The following is a 14,764-nucleotide window of genomic DNA, read 5'->3' on the forward strand; positions in this document are numbered from 1 at the left end:
GTGCGCCGCTTGTTAACCAACAACACTGCTGGGGTGTCCTGGGTTATCGGCAAGAACTGACCATTACCAGCAGACAATCAATTCACAGCATTCATCATCACCATCATAATCAGTCCCTTTAACCAGGGTCGTGGGGGCGCCAGTGACGCAACCCTACCGATTTAAGCAGTAGGCTGCCAATTGTTAAACCGTTTTACTGCAAATAGATTTTAAAAGCAAAAAATACTACAGTTATTGTATTGATGCTATGAAGAAGTAGAATAAACTTTGCCAAAGTAGTATGTGGTAAAATGGTTTAATCGAATCAGTAGAGCTGGCAAGTATGTAATGATGCTTTAGTAATCAACACCTTCTACCTATTGCAGTCATTTGCGATCTGCACAACATCCATCATCAATTTCCCTGTCCAAGACACGGTGTTCATCATCCAGCTGCTCCTCGGCCGAACTCTCTGTCCTGGTACCCTTCAACCGGGACCTGCAGGATTGTGTTAGAAAGTCCCTCTGGTGTTCAAGTGAGAGCAGAACCAACAGTCGACAAAAGCATGTGTCCCAGTGGGGTGGGGAGGCTCACCTGCCGATCACTTCCAGGCGTCGCGCTCAGAGCAAGGACGCGGAACTGGCGTGAGTAACCGACGAGCTGATTCACCACCTGCCATGGACACCGAGTACAGCGCACGTGTGTTAACGAACCAGCAGTCGGGAAATCTAAGGTAATCATAACGTTTTTTTTTAAGCGAGCGAAAGGCAGTTTTACAACAGTACAATTTGGATTCATGTAGCAACTAGCATGCAGAAGGTAGTCTTTTTGTCAATCCACTGCTGAATGAGGACCTCCCTACGCTGTATACGCATCATGCAGGTTAAACGACCATACTTCACCATGATGATCAATATGAGTTTTTGAAGGCGAACAGCATGTTAGGGGCATTGTAAATTACATCGGATTTTGGTCTGCTGAAAACATAGCCCCACAGCAACCTATTCTATTCTTAGGTTTTTTCGGTAAAGTCACGTAGGTAAAACATCAAAATTAATGAAAATAAAATAAAAACAAAAATCACGACGTTTCGGAGGCAACACAAGTCTCCGTCATCAGGTGGGACCGTCACAGCCGAATTGTGTTGCCTCCGAAACGTCGTGATTTTTGTTTTTATTTTATTTTATTTTCATTAATTTTGATGTTTTACCTACGTGACTTTACCGAAAAAACCTAAGAATATGATGCCTTGCAGTCACGAAAGCTTCAAATCTAGAATCCACAGCAACCTACAATACCACGTTGATACATGATGGTCACCGATCCAAGCACCATCCAGGCTCATCCCCGCTTAGTGTCGAAAATCTAACAAGACTGAGCAAATTCCAGGAGATTTTTTTCACAGGCACGGGATCAAAAAGTTAAAAGCTACTCACGATGCCGTATAAACCAAAATGAAGAATGAGCTCCGATAATGGGACCTAACCTGGCAATAAGAGTAGTTTCCCATCGCTTTGTGGGCTTCATCGACGACCAAGCACTTGACGGCCGCCGCAGGGCAAGCTTCACTGCAGAGGTCGTTCTTCATCACGTGCGGAGTCAAGAAGAAGAGCCGCTTCTTCGCCCAGATGGCCTGGCGGTTTGAAGCCATGGTACTGCCTGCCGAGGAAAAACGTGCAAGGAAAATGACACATTGGGGGACCTTTTTTGGCAGTATCAATGTATTCAAAATAACAATAGGTTTTACCCGTTCTGGCAATAAAACAGGTGTTAACATTATGAGATCTCTTTTACCAGTGGCAAAATATGATGGTAGGTTTTTACCCTTTTAACTGGTACAAAACTGACACCTTTATTCAAGGCATCATGTTTGCAATGACCACAACACAAGTAGTCAATAAAGCAAACAAAAAGAAGCAACTCTGATAAGGATAATAATATGCACTGTCCTTGAAGTTGATTGGCCCACACCCGAGACGGCTTTCTTTAGAGCCTAGTCCCCATTGGTGTAGGGCCAGATGACACCAGAAGGCGTATCAACTTCAAGGACAGTGCATATTATTATCCTTATCAGAGTTGCTTCTTTTTGTTTGCTTTATTGACTACTTGTGTTGTGGTCATTGCAAACATGATGCCTTGAATAAAGGTGTCAGTTTTGTACCAGTTAAAAGGGTAAAAACCTACCATCAGGTGTTAACATGTTGAAACACCAAATACTGTAGAAACCTTTTGCATGGAATCAAGTCGACATTAACCACGCGTACATGTGGTGAACATGCAAACTGATAATAAAATGACATCAGTTGTAAATTTTACACACACATCCTCTATCAGCAGACACGATCTATATCCAGCACAACTATACCCACCAACATTACCAACACCACAATTACCACAAAGACCACCACTCCGAAACCCTTCATAAAAATTACCATCATTACCGGTACCTCCACCACAAAAAAAACCCCGCTCCCCAAGTTTGTTGTTGCAATCTTGAGTTGAAGCTTTCGTGACTGCAGGAATCCATACTCTTTGGTTCTTTCGGTAAAGTCACGTATGTATAAAATATTTTATTTTATGTTGTTGCAGCTTGCCGACCCCCCCTACTGGACATCTGTGAAAAGAGTTTCATAGCTCATCGGATTCCTCCAGTCTAAACAAAAAAAAATATTCCGATTCTGAACCACTCAATAATTAGCATCCCAACCAACCACCGCCACCACCATCGAAGCAATCCACAAACACACAAAATAATAATCACCCGTCATCTCCGCCATGTGCTCCTGCGAGATGCCCATCACGTTGTGACACGCCTCCATCTGCTGTGCCACCAGTGGTTTGGTGGGAGCCATGAAGAGGATCTTGCCGGACGGGTACCACCGATAGAAGTTGTACATCACCACGGCGGCGATGAACGTCTTGCCCAGGCCGGTGGGCAAGCACACCATTGTGTTGTTGAAGAGCGCCGTCTGAACGATGCTGTATTGGTATTCGCGCACCGGGAAATTTGTCGGATAGATCCAGATGTCACCGGAGGTCACGTCAAATCCGGGCAGGTGTTCCACCTCCTGGTGTCCCACCACGTTTCTCCCAGACGCCGCCTCGACCTCAGCCGCGGCCACCATCAACACATCGTCGTCGTCGTCGTCGTCGCCAACGTAGCCACCCAACTCGACCTGCTGCCCGAACGAGGTCTGACCCATTTTGGTTTCAGGGCCCGTCCATAACGACGGCCCCCGACCAGAGCTTGCCCCAGCCCAGTCTCCCGCATGCGTCCTGGACCCCGTGGCTCCACGCCTGACCCCAGCTCCTCGCTTGGAAGTCCATGGTTTTGCTGACGATGGCCTTCCTTGAGACGACGATGGCCTTCCTTGAGACGACGTCGGTCCCACTGCACTGTCGCTACCCAGCCTGCCCCCCCAGCTCTGGAAGAGAGTCTTCTGCTTGGAATTGCGGCCGCTCATAATTGCGATGGCCGAGGCGGCCTGTGCATCGTCGTCGGCTGTCGTCGTCGTGACGATGAAGGCGGTAAAGGCGACACGAGGCGCCAGCGAAGAGCCCTCACCTCAGGTATGTTCAAGCTTTTCGGAAGCATGAGGTCCTCCAAACGCGGGTTGCCTGCTGGTATTGGAACACGTCCAGGTCACCCATCAACATCACCGTCTCAATACTTTGCCAGCATCGTTAGATCCACCAGCTTCTACCAACATCTCAGAAACCTCCTCTGGGACTTGACGCAGTTCGGATGGAACCTCCACAACAACAACAAAACCCTGCAGAGTCTTTAAAGGTATCCAGGTCTCCAACGCCCTATGTCTCGAATAGTGTTGAAGACATCGATCTCACACTCACTATTATGAGACCTCTTAACACTTTCCCTCACCGAACCTTCTCAAATCCTCCAGATCGTCGCAACGCATCCAAAGCCTGCGGCCAACTTGCCAAGTTCTTTCTCGACTTGTTGCGGAGCTTCCAGGGTGACCACGGCTCGCCTCCTCCTCCTCTCTCATCACCAGCGGAGCCCCCCCGGCTCAGCCATGCGAGCTCAGGCAGACACGGGGGAGGAGGGGGGGATAGGGGGGGAGGGCTGGGGGGGAGAGGGGCGGGCGCCATCTTATGAAGGGAGACTTCTGAGCAGTGACGATTTTAAAATTAATTCTAGATTTGAAGCTTTCGTGACTGCAAGGATTCATATTCGGTAAAGTTGTTGTTGGAAACCTCCCCCACCCACCCCCGCCCATTTCTTTGTTAAACAAGTTATTTGGAGATTCACACTGTATAGCTCGTCTATTTGTGGAGTGGTCATTGACCGAAACGTGTTCTATATATATGTGTGTTTTATTTAGGCGCCAGCAGTGGTATTGACAAACTTTTAAGTTTTACTTGTCCATCTTGATTTCGTGCGGTTGCCTTACCCAATATGGCCGACAAGTGTCCCCACGCGGTGCAGCGCTCATCCGGTGTACATTTTAAAATAGCGTGGCGCTCGAATTGTTAGTATGGATAGGTACAACGCGTGCTTCCGTCAACAATGTCAACAGGTGATATAATTGATATACAGTATTGCATTTGTGGTGAAGCACGATCCTGATGATGTAAAAATTAACCCGTAAAAACAAAGTTTTTCACTATAAATCTTTTATATGCGTGGCGGCTAGAGTCCTTTCGTCCTCTGGCTTGAGATGGCTGCCACCTATGGGTCAGATGATTGCCTGCCACCATTAAGCAATTGGTAATTAAATATATTTTTTTTCCTAAAAAGTGTAAAATTTTGCAAATTCTTTTTTCACGAAAATTAATTGTCACGCACAACGAGTCTGTGTGGAAAATGTCAGCTCGATTGTATCACGGGAAGTGGGTCAAAAAACGACCGAAAGATTTGCACGGTCGTAAGCGCGCAAGCAAGCAAAGCAAGCGAACTTAATATAAATGATTTAATAAAGACGTTGAGAGGTGGCAACCACGACGGCTTGCTGGTGGGGGGGGGAATGGACTCCCGACTTGTTGTTGCTGAGTGAACAGGGCCAACACCGCTCCTGCAACTCGTGGCTGTGAGTCCAGGGGCAGTTAGCGGGCAGCCACGTGGGCTGTCAGTTTAACACGAAGGCTTTCGCGACCGATATCATCCACAATCTTTGTTTTTTTCGGTAAAGTCACGTAGGTAAAAAATACAATTAATTAAAATGAAAACAACTAAATTAAAACAAATGTGATTTGTTTTACCGAGAAAACCAAAGAGTCACGAAAACTTCAAATCTAGAATCATCCATAATACAATATTCGTTTTGGTTTCGATTAGTTAAATATAAACGACACATTTATATGTACGCGATCTAACCCCCATAATAACTAAGCTGTCAGTTGGGGTAATTTAGGGATTAGGAGGGTCGATATAAATAGTAGTTGGGGGGGCAGTTAAACCTGGAGAGGACCAAGTGGCTAGGTTGTGAGAGCTCCATAGAAAATTAAAGGATAAATAAGTACAGAAGTGTAAACAAGTTACCGATTGTTACAATCGTGAAGTAATATATTATTTAATTGTGTTACCCATTCTGGGTACAAAATATACACGATTGTCAGCGTCTTCTATGCCTATATATAGCAAGATTTAGGCTACGTTACATTTGGTGGCAGCGATTTTTTTTATGAACCTGCAAGGAATGGCAAGAACAAGAGGCGACATGGAAGAGGAACGAAGACGATCAAATGACGAAGAAGTAATTCCTACTCGTCGACACCAGCTCACAAGGCCATCTCGGGTACCTCCAATATTTGACTGTTGTCAAAATAGCTATACTGGGAAAGATTTAGCCAAAGATTTAAAATAGCAGACACAGAGGCGCTACGGGAATTGGCGATGCATTTCAATGATGAATTAACGGAGTTTGTATTAATCGCAGAAGTCAAAAGAAGTACATTAACATCGGCATTATATGAAATGAGTTTACACTACATTAACTTCCCAACAGCATCTAAAGAAAATGTATTTGACTTTATAAGTGAATTTGACTTCATAGGTCAACGAATTAATGGGTTTTGGGTCGGAACCTAAATACGCCGAGCAGAAATGTAGTGAGGCACGATCCTTATGTATTAAGAAGTTGCGGGGCTTTATAATAGGGTGGAGGTGCAGTGCCGGATTAAGCTAGTGCAGGGCCTGTAGCATTATAAAGGGGTCCTAAATAAAAGAAAAACGCAAATATAAAAAAATGTACTTGCATAGTAAAGTCATTGTATTTTTTCATTAGCTATGCAGCCAGATAATACGACAAATCGCTAACAAACACCCAGTCATTCATTAAAGTTGAAGGCAGTATAGTACTATAGTAATAGAGCAAGTGCAGAATCACTGAACCGGAATTGATAGCTTGGAAGCATTTAGCGCAGGGCCCTGAAAAGTGCGGGTAGCTACTTTTACTGGTAGGAACCGCCAGGTTACACCAGCCCACAGGGGATTATTGTGTCCGTCGTGCAGGGAGGGGCTGGGTGGGGAGGGGCTGGGTGGTGGGGGGTGGGGAGGGGCTGGTCACCCCGTGGTGCCCTTATAAAACTCAACGTTTAACCTACTCACGCCGGCTTGTGCCCGCCCTCACAGTCGGGCATATTTGCGGAATACACCACGCCGCCGTTGACCCTGGCCATTGTCCGAGCAACCCAACGTTCCTACCAGCTCCCTCCGCAGGAATGTGTTTTATTAAGGACCACCACCGTCTCGAATTCACCACCACACTACATTGCGGCTCTTGAAATATTGAGTGATGGTTTTTTTACCGAATTCGAACAAAAATTGGAATCCTCTTGTTATTTTGGTTGACCTAGCACGTGGACATAATCCGATGGCATGGGCTCCATCTCTGCGATGGTCGTCATCTCGAGTGCGCGTGTTATTTGGCTTCCAATACGTCGTTCGTCTCGACCAGCGGCTATCGTCCGTCCTGGAATGTGTTGCTACTGGGATAATCCTGCACTGGGGAGCTGCGAGGATGGTACTCCTCGACACTTGCGGTGCTGACTGCTGAGTGGTGTGAGCCTTGTCAGCGCCACTGAGTGGACGGAGCCCCCCCCCCGCTCCTGCAGCTCGTGGGTGTGGAGCCACGTGGGGCAAGTTCACATAACTATCAACCCCTTATATGTGCCAACAAATTCAGATCTCATTGGTCATCCCGTGCCCTTATAAATCTCAACGTTCATCCTACAAAGGACCAATAATATCTTAATTGGTCTGTAATAAGATAGGCACTGATAAGGTATGTAATAGGTTCAACGCACAGTTATATGCATTCGACGGAGCCTATGATTCGTAACAAGTGACATTTAATACCTCAATCGATAACGAACAAGGAGAATGTATAACGACTGCCAATTAAATAAATCAGTAATCAATACAGCAAAAATAATCGCGTACAGTAGTTTTCTATATTTGAAATCGACTCCATTTGATAATTAAACTGGAATCGATTACGCACACCTTGCCGTGGGCGCCATCGGGAATCGATTCTTCGGTCATCGATTCTCTTTGGATCGATCCACCCTCCTACCAAGCCTCGACTGCCTCGTCCGCTCTGCTGTGGCCTCAGCTGCCTGCCGCGAAAGGGGAAGACGATTGACGATTGTCGCTGCACCATTGACGAAGGTGTGCATCTGTGCTTTGCTGTCAACGAGGAGATGTAGGAGGTGCAGCTATCGGGGGCTATCAAAGGCTATTTATCTCGCTGTTGTATTCAGCGAGGTACCTGTGCTGGATGAGGGAGAGGCCGTATCGGTGAATGGCCGTCGTACCAGCGAGGTCCTGTGTCGGCGATTGGCTTCATGATCACAATCGGAATATTTATATTGGATGGAAAATATAAGAAACCCACCTCACCCACTGGGATTTTTGCACACAGTGTTGGTGTACGGTGCTTTTTCTGCAATATTTTGCTGTCTTTTCTTGGATTTTCTGTTTGCACATAGTCACTTTAAGATGTGTTTTTGTTTGTTGCGGTTGCACCCGATTCAAGAGCCGAATGGCTCACAGGGCTATACCAAATGACTGCAACTGAGAAATCATACATTGTAGAATTGCTTGTGTATGGCTACTGTACAGCTGTGAACTCGGCCGTGTACAATTTAACATTTTTCTGTCGAGTTCAAACTTAACCTGTGGCATGACACCTTGGGCTGCGGACTAAACTGTGCAAAACATTTGGAGTTGACTTAGTCGAATGTCGTCACCAGCACTATGTACTGAGAGCGTAATGATTTACCTAACCACCACGGTGATCCGATAAATTCATTCATAATAGTCTTTGTTTCGTTTTTTCCATCTCGTTTCTATTGTTGCTTGCTTTTGTTACGTCTCCATTTGTACCCTTGCTTACTCCATTAGCCGAAGTAATGTTGGATATGGTTTCCCTATTTAGATTTCACATACATTGAACATTTTCATGTTTACTCTATTCGCTGCATGTATTGTGAGCCTTTGTATGATATTATTCGATGAAACGATGCATCTGTACTCAACCAAAGTACGTACTGCGTGGGTCTGGTAGAACTGTGGAAGAATGGACAAGGTTTTCGATGCCTCCTGGGGTCTGTCCAACGCTGAGCTCCTCCAGCAGGTACTGATGCACTGCCATTGGGTTGGTTCTGTACACCATCAGTGTGGAATCTTTGCCTTAATGAGGGCAGAATAGGAATTTGAAGTCTTTTCACGAGCAATCTGCACGTTAACAGTCACATGTTACTTCAAGAGAACCCTTACATGCCAAGAACGCCGGTAAACAGTGTGGAACATCGCAGACGATCAGAATAAACACATACATTTGCACACCTAGCTTTGACACGAAGATACTCGGGTAACCATCAACCACATCAGAATACTGTATCAACTGGCCAATGAGCACATCTCTTTCATGAATGGAAATTAAAATCACAGGAGTGCGTGCGGTCGTGGCCATGATACACAAACTATGGGCCATAAAGTAAACCACTGCTATTTTGGCAGCTTCAATGGAGGAGGGATAGCAAAACTACACGAGCTTTCTCCTGAAGTGCTCCCGTGGGTAGCAGACCTCTGTTGGCATTTAGCTCCTCAACATTGCCATACGCAAGAATAGTGCAGCTCTGATACTTGAAGTAATGGATATATAACATGTGCGGGCCGCTTTGACGTGATAAGGCCTCATGGGTTCATGGATTGTGTGATGTGAAGTCGTGGTTGTGATTTGGCCCACGGGCTATAGGTTCCCCACTCCTGGTATATACACACATTTACAATAACATTACACATATAAGCTATGATGTTTATATTTAAGATGGCTTTCAGGAACACAATAGTCGAGTACATATTTCATTGTAAAAATATATATTTACAGCCCTCAATCTACTTATGTATAATTTGTTCACTCCCTTAGCCTAATGTAACGGCATATTATTTTCATGAATCGTAGATATAATTGATTATTACACTCATTAATTTATTAAATTTAATGAATTAATAATTATTACATGCCAATGATTTGCTTAAGAGGACTGACTTTGTCCTCATTAACATTACTTTTATTCATATTATTGGTCTTTTCCCCCATTTTTATCCCAATTGTGCTAATGATGTCACGTTATAAGATTAATACATTGTTCAGTCCCTCCAGAAAAACGCGGAGTTTTTTGGTGATTGTTGCGGGCAAAAATCGTTGATTATGCGGCACGTTTTCTTAAAAAATGCGATGGAATATGCGGGATATTTATGAAATTTTATGCGATTAAATTGCGGGAACTTGCAAAAATTGCGGGAACTTGCAAAAACTGCGGTTTGATGAAAAAGAGAAAAAAAAGTGATTCCCCCAACACCCTATTCACTAGGCTACTACTTTAATGTAAAGAGTCATTTCTTATTACTTCCTATGATAAGCAAGCATACTACATCACAGAAAGTGCTGGGAATATTTAAGTTCTCATCTTGTTTTATTTCAGACCTTAACAAACAGATGGCTCAAACTTACAAAACATTGAGTCGAACAAGTTCTGTAGCTTTACAAAATGAATATGCTACAACTTCTGTAAAAATGAATAAATAAAATATTAAAAAATAAAATGTGTGCTTCCTGTTTTACAGAGGTAGCTATACAAAACAGACATCTTCTGTTAAAATAAGTGTTTTCAGTGCACAGTAACGTAAGCAATACAGTAACAGTACAGTCTTACAGTAATGTAAATTTACATACTACTAACAAAAAAGTGCAATCTTACAACTGTAAAGTTGCATAAACTCCTGAATAAAACTAACTACGTAGCCTCTAACACTGGCCAATCATTCACCATCCTCATCCTCCATCCCCTCTCCCTCAGTGTCCATCTCCTCCCCCTCCACCATCTCCTCCCTCTCAAATGCTCCACTGGCAAATGAGAAAGATTTGCGGGCTTCATCATGGTTTCATTGGCATCGCGGGGTTTGCAGCTTTTCAATGATGTCGCGTAATGAGTGACGTCACTTCATAACGTTCCCATGGCAACAGGGGAAATGGCTGCGCTTGTGTGAAGTAAACGCAACATTTGTCAACTTTCTGCTAAGATATATGTGACTTTTTGCAACGAAAATGCGGGGATTATGAAATCATGCAAGCCCGCATATTTTGCGCGCGGAAATCTGCAATTTATGCGGCGAAAGTGCGGCGTATTTGAAAAAACGCGCCCCCCGCATAAATATGCGGACTTTGGCTGATTTTGCATGGAATCATGCGATCGCATAATCGCGTTTTTCTGGAGGGACTGATTGTTATCTCAAAGCATTGCAACCATTTGTTTTAGAGAATGGCTCACAGAAGCAGATATAACAGAGCAACCTCTGAAATTCTTTCAAGTGACCTTTAGGCCACACATTCAGGGGCAGCATTTTCCCACTCCTGAGAGTAACCTGTCCTATGATGGTCAAACCAACATTTGTATTCCCTTTGATGAAGTTGGAATTCAACCAAATTAAGTGCAGAACCAAATGTAATGTGATGCTTGTTTGTGCAATCATTGGTAGCAGGGCTGAAACCATAAACCCTCTTCACTTGAGAATCCAGTTTAATCAAAGCTATGTGAAATCTAACCCAGAATCTCGGCGATACCAACTCCGTGCTTTGTCCTCTGAGCTGCCCAACATCTCCAATAACTTTTGACTCTCCTTCAAATCTACCACCACTATCCAACACCTGAGAGCAGATGGGGCTGCTGAGCTGGTTGTCCGGCAAGGAGACCACAAGTGAAGCATACCAAGCAATCACAGCCGGCAGGGTCGCGTACGAGCTGTACAACCGCGTGACAGGCAAGGCTGACATCGACAAATACAAGGTGCTTGTCCATGCATACCGGGACAGTCACCTATACGGAGCACACTTTTTCGTGGTCCACTTTGCATGCCTGTAATTTAAGCGTGCATAATAGTTAAGTTGATTTTGATTGTAATTCCTGAAATACTTCCTGATTGATGGCCTTATTATCTAACCTGATGGGATGATCGCAGCCCAGCAACTTAACACCAGATTGATCTTGTCCATTCCGCTTCCCCTTGTCTCTCATTTGTACTCATCCCTTCATCCCATGCCTGTAACCCCATTGTATTCCTCTCCCTAGGCTGAGTGCCTGCAGGGCATCGTAAATTTCATCCGGGACAACCCAGGAGCCACGAAAACTGCCATCGACCAGGCCGTTCTGCTCCACGTTCAGATATTTGCTGCTCGGGTGGATGCGATGTAGGACTGAAGTGTGACTAGGTAAACACCTGTTTGGTGGACATCTTTAGAATGAACTCCTTGTTGGATACCTTGAAGGATCAACATTTTTTGCTAACTTTGCCCAAAAACGCAATTCTTGGCGATCGTTAAATTGTTGACTCAGCCATGCAGCCTTTTTCATAACATTTTAAATATGTTTTATCTATTAGGCAGCTAAATACACTCGTATTTCTATGCGTCATATTGGAGTGGGCAACAACACCGTGTACTGGAGTGCAACAAGTGTGGGGGGGCCAACACGTGCACATGGGAGAGATAGAGCGATGGTAATCTCCCCCTGGGTGGTGTCACATGGGTGAGATGGTAATATCAAGAGAACAGCCTGGATATGCGCAATCAGAGAAGGAAATGGGCTAATATCTAGCAAAAAATCGCAACTACTGAGGCAATTTAATTTTTGCACATTCTCCAGGACAAATCACACCCTCGTAAAATGTTGCATTTCTAAAAGGGACATTTTTTTGTGCATTGCTCATCCTTTTGCTATGTTTGGTTCTTAAGTTATAAGCAAAGTCACAACCATATTACAATAAATAAATTGTAGTTTTATGCCATGCAATGGATTGTATCACGTGGATTATCACATTTCAATAATGAACACGTATGTATTGTCATTGATAAGATAATAGGTTTTTCCCCTTTTTTCTGGCAACAAAACAGGTGTTAAGATGTTAAAACACCAAACTTAAACCTTTTACAAGGAATCATGTCTGCATTAACCACAATGCTTGTGGTCAGAATGCAAACAAAACACATACTCTGATAATATATGCATTGTCCTTCAAACTGATTGGTCCACACCAGCGACAGCTTCTTTTGAGTCTCGTCTCAAACGGTGTTAGACCAGAGGACGCCAAAAGGTGTACATCCCAAAGACAATGCACTATCAGAGTAATGAGAGCTGGGGTGAGCATTTACATAATGGGACCTCCTTTGCCAGTACCAAAATATGATAATAGGGTTTTCCCCTTTTTTCTGGCAACAAAACAGGTGTTAAGATGCTAAAACACCAAACTAAAACCTTTTACAAGGAATCATGTTTGCATTAACCACAATGCTTGTGGTCAGAATGCAAACAAAACACATACTCTGATAATATGATATTGCCATTGAATTGTGACTTTATATGTACATTAATAATACAAACAACATTTAAGAATTTGCTTTGAAATATGTTGCACACTCGAAATGAAGGACATGGGCAGGTGCTCCAAATCGAGGGCAGACACATTTATTGTGGTTAATAGCAATCTTGTGAAGAACAGCACCGTCACTCTGTAAAATGCAACAGCACGTATGTTACAAACAGCATTTCTCCCGAGTCGCCATTAACCATGTGACTGGTTTACACGTGCGGTTATTCATTAACAGTTTTCTCATAAGCATCACCTACTCTTCCAACCCAGCCAACTATGGTAGCTCTATCCACTACTACTCCAGTAGCCCCGAACAATACACAGGTTGCCACGGCCAATACTCTGGTAACCCCGCCCAATACTCGGGGAGCCATACTACTCGGGTAGCTCCAACAACTACTGCGGCAGCTCTTTCTTTTGATGATATAATACGTTGAGTATGTGGCCAGAACGTTAACACCAGGGCCATTATGCCAATCGTCACATATGTGGAGACATTGAGACAGACTTTGTAAAACAATTGATTGTCCTGACCAAATAAAGAAGTTTTGGTAGCTTTACTAATTTATATTAACTGGAAAAATTGCAATGATACCTGTCTGATTGGCAATGCGTCGTCTAGGGCACCAGCATAACAAACATGTGAAGGCCTCAATGGATGCCCACTGGCACTAATTGGTGTATTTTGTAATCCTCAGTAAAGTGTTAAATTAATTCTTGAAACGTATTCAGCTCACCTGGCTGCAATTCACATTTCTACACGGATGTTTTTGTCCAGTTGCCCAAGATATACTCGTTCAAATATTTGCTTCATGTGTATAATTTATATATTTGTCTTCTGTTAAAAAACACAACATATACATACACAAATACTAAGCTTTTGTGAAAGGCCAACGTTCCGTTTGTCCATTTGTCCGTTAAAATTATAAGAGCCTTTCAGAAGTGCTGAATCAAAAAGTTACCGAAAGTGGGGGTAAATAGTTGATCTAAAAGGTTTCCAAAATTGTTGACCCCCCCCCCTCCAAAAATCTTTTTACCCCCCCCCCTCACCCAATTTTTATTTTGTAGGCATTTAATCCTACACACCCTACATAAAATAGTAGTATCTAGCAGAGGTGTGGACTCGAGTCATGTGACTTGGACTCGAGTCAGACTCGAGTCATGAATTTGATGACTTGCGACTCGACTTGGACTTGCATAACAATGACTTTGTCCCACCTATGAGATGTGGACTCGAGTCATGTGACTTGGACTCGAGTCAGACTCGAGTCATGAATTTGATGACTTGCGACTCGACTTGGACTTGCATAACAATGACTTTGTCCCACCTCTGGTATCTAGTAACTTTATAGGATTACCCACGGACTCTAAAGTAGCATCTAGTGATTCTATAGTATCTAATGACTATAGTATATACTGACTAAAGTAGTATCTACCGACTCTAGTAGTATCTACTGACTATAGTATCTACTAACTATAGTAATATCTACTGACTCTATAGTAGTATCTACTGACAGTAGTAGTAGTATCTACTGACTATAGTAGAAACTACTGACTATACTAGTGTAACGGGTTCCGGAGACACTTGTAGAGGTAACTTCTTTATTACAACACAACACTCCAACAGTCCTGATACTCTGTTACAGCCTAGGTACACAGCCTAGGTACACAGCCTAGATACTCTACTCTGGCTACGCTCTGGAACTCGCCCTCCCAAGGTCGTAGAGTCGGGAGTTCCAGAGTCCCACCACTCGCTCTCACAACATCCCAGGGTCTTCAGATGGCTGGTCGTGGGTCTTGGGTCTTGAGTTACAACTGGCCCCGATCGTCTAGGGAGCTCCCCTTTTTATGCCTAGTCCAACGAGGGGTGGGGCCGTGTGCGCCACCAGA

The 14,764-nt window shown here is 43.9% G+C and overlaps 2 protein-coding genes across 3 annotated transcripts in view; one reads left to right on the plus strand and one right to left on the minus strand.

The window, feature by feature from the left end:
• The window catches only part of FANCM (FA complementation group M), a 56,623-nt gene extending 52,596 nt beyond the window's left edge, over window positions 1–4,027 (minus strand). For both annotated transcript variants that reach the window (XM_078870407.1, XM_078870405.1), the window contains exons 1-3: window positions 2,741–4,027; window positions 1,466–1,638; window positions 574–651 (exon numbers count right to left, since the gene is read on the minus strand). In XM_078870407.1, the coding sequence (XP_078726533.1) occupies window positions 574–651; window positions 1,466–1,638; window positions 2,741–3,443 (954 nt within the window). In that variant the 5' untranslated portion in view covers window positions 3,444–4,027. The remainder of the gene's footprint in view (window positions 1–573; window positions 652–1,465; window positions 1,639–2,740) is intronic.
• Window positions 4,028–7,484: 3,457 nt separating this feature from the next.
• LOC144943167 (uncharacterized) lies at window positions 7,485–13,895 on the plus strand. Its single transcript, XM_078870401.1, has 4 exons — window positions 7,485–7,612; window positions 8,511–8,579; window positions 11,167–11,295; window positions 11,578–13,895. The coding sequence occupies exons 2-4, from the start codon at window positions 8,523–8,525 to the stop codon at window positions 11,698–11,700; spliced, it is 309 nt and encodes a 102-aa protein (XP_078726527.1). The 5' UTR covers window positions 7,485–7,612; window positions 8,511–8,522; the 3' UTR covers window positions 11,701–13,895.
• Window positions 13,896–14,764: the final 869 nt, after the last annotated feature.

Source organism: Lampetra fluviatilis, chromosome 30 (assembly GCF_964198595.1).
Source record: "Lampetra fluviatilis chromosome 30, kcLamFluv1.1, whole genome shotgun sequence".
Classification (NCBI taxonomy): domain Eukaryota; kingdom Metazoa; phylum Chordata; class Hyperoartia; order Petromyzontiformes; family Petromyzontidae; genus Lampetra; species Lampetra fluviatilis.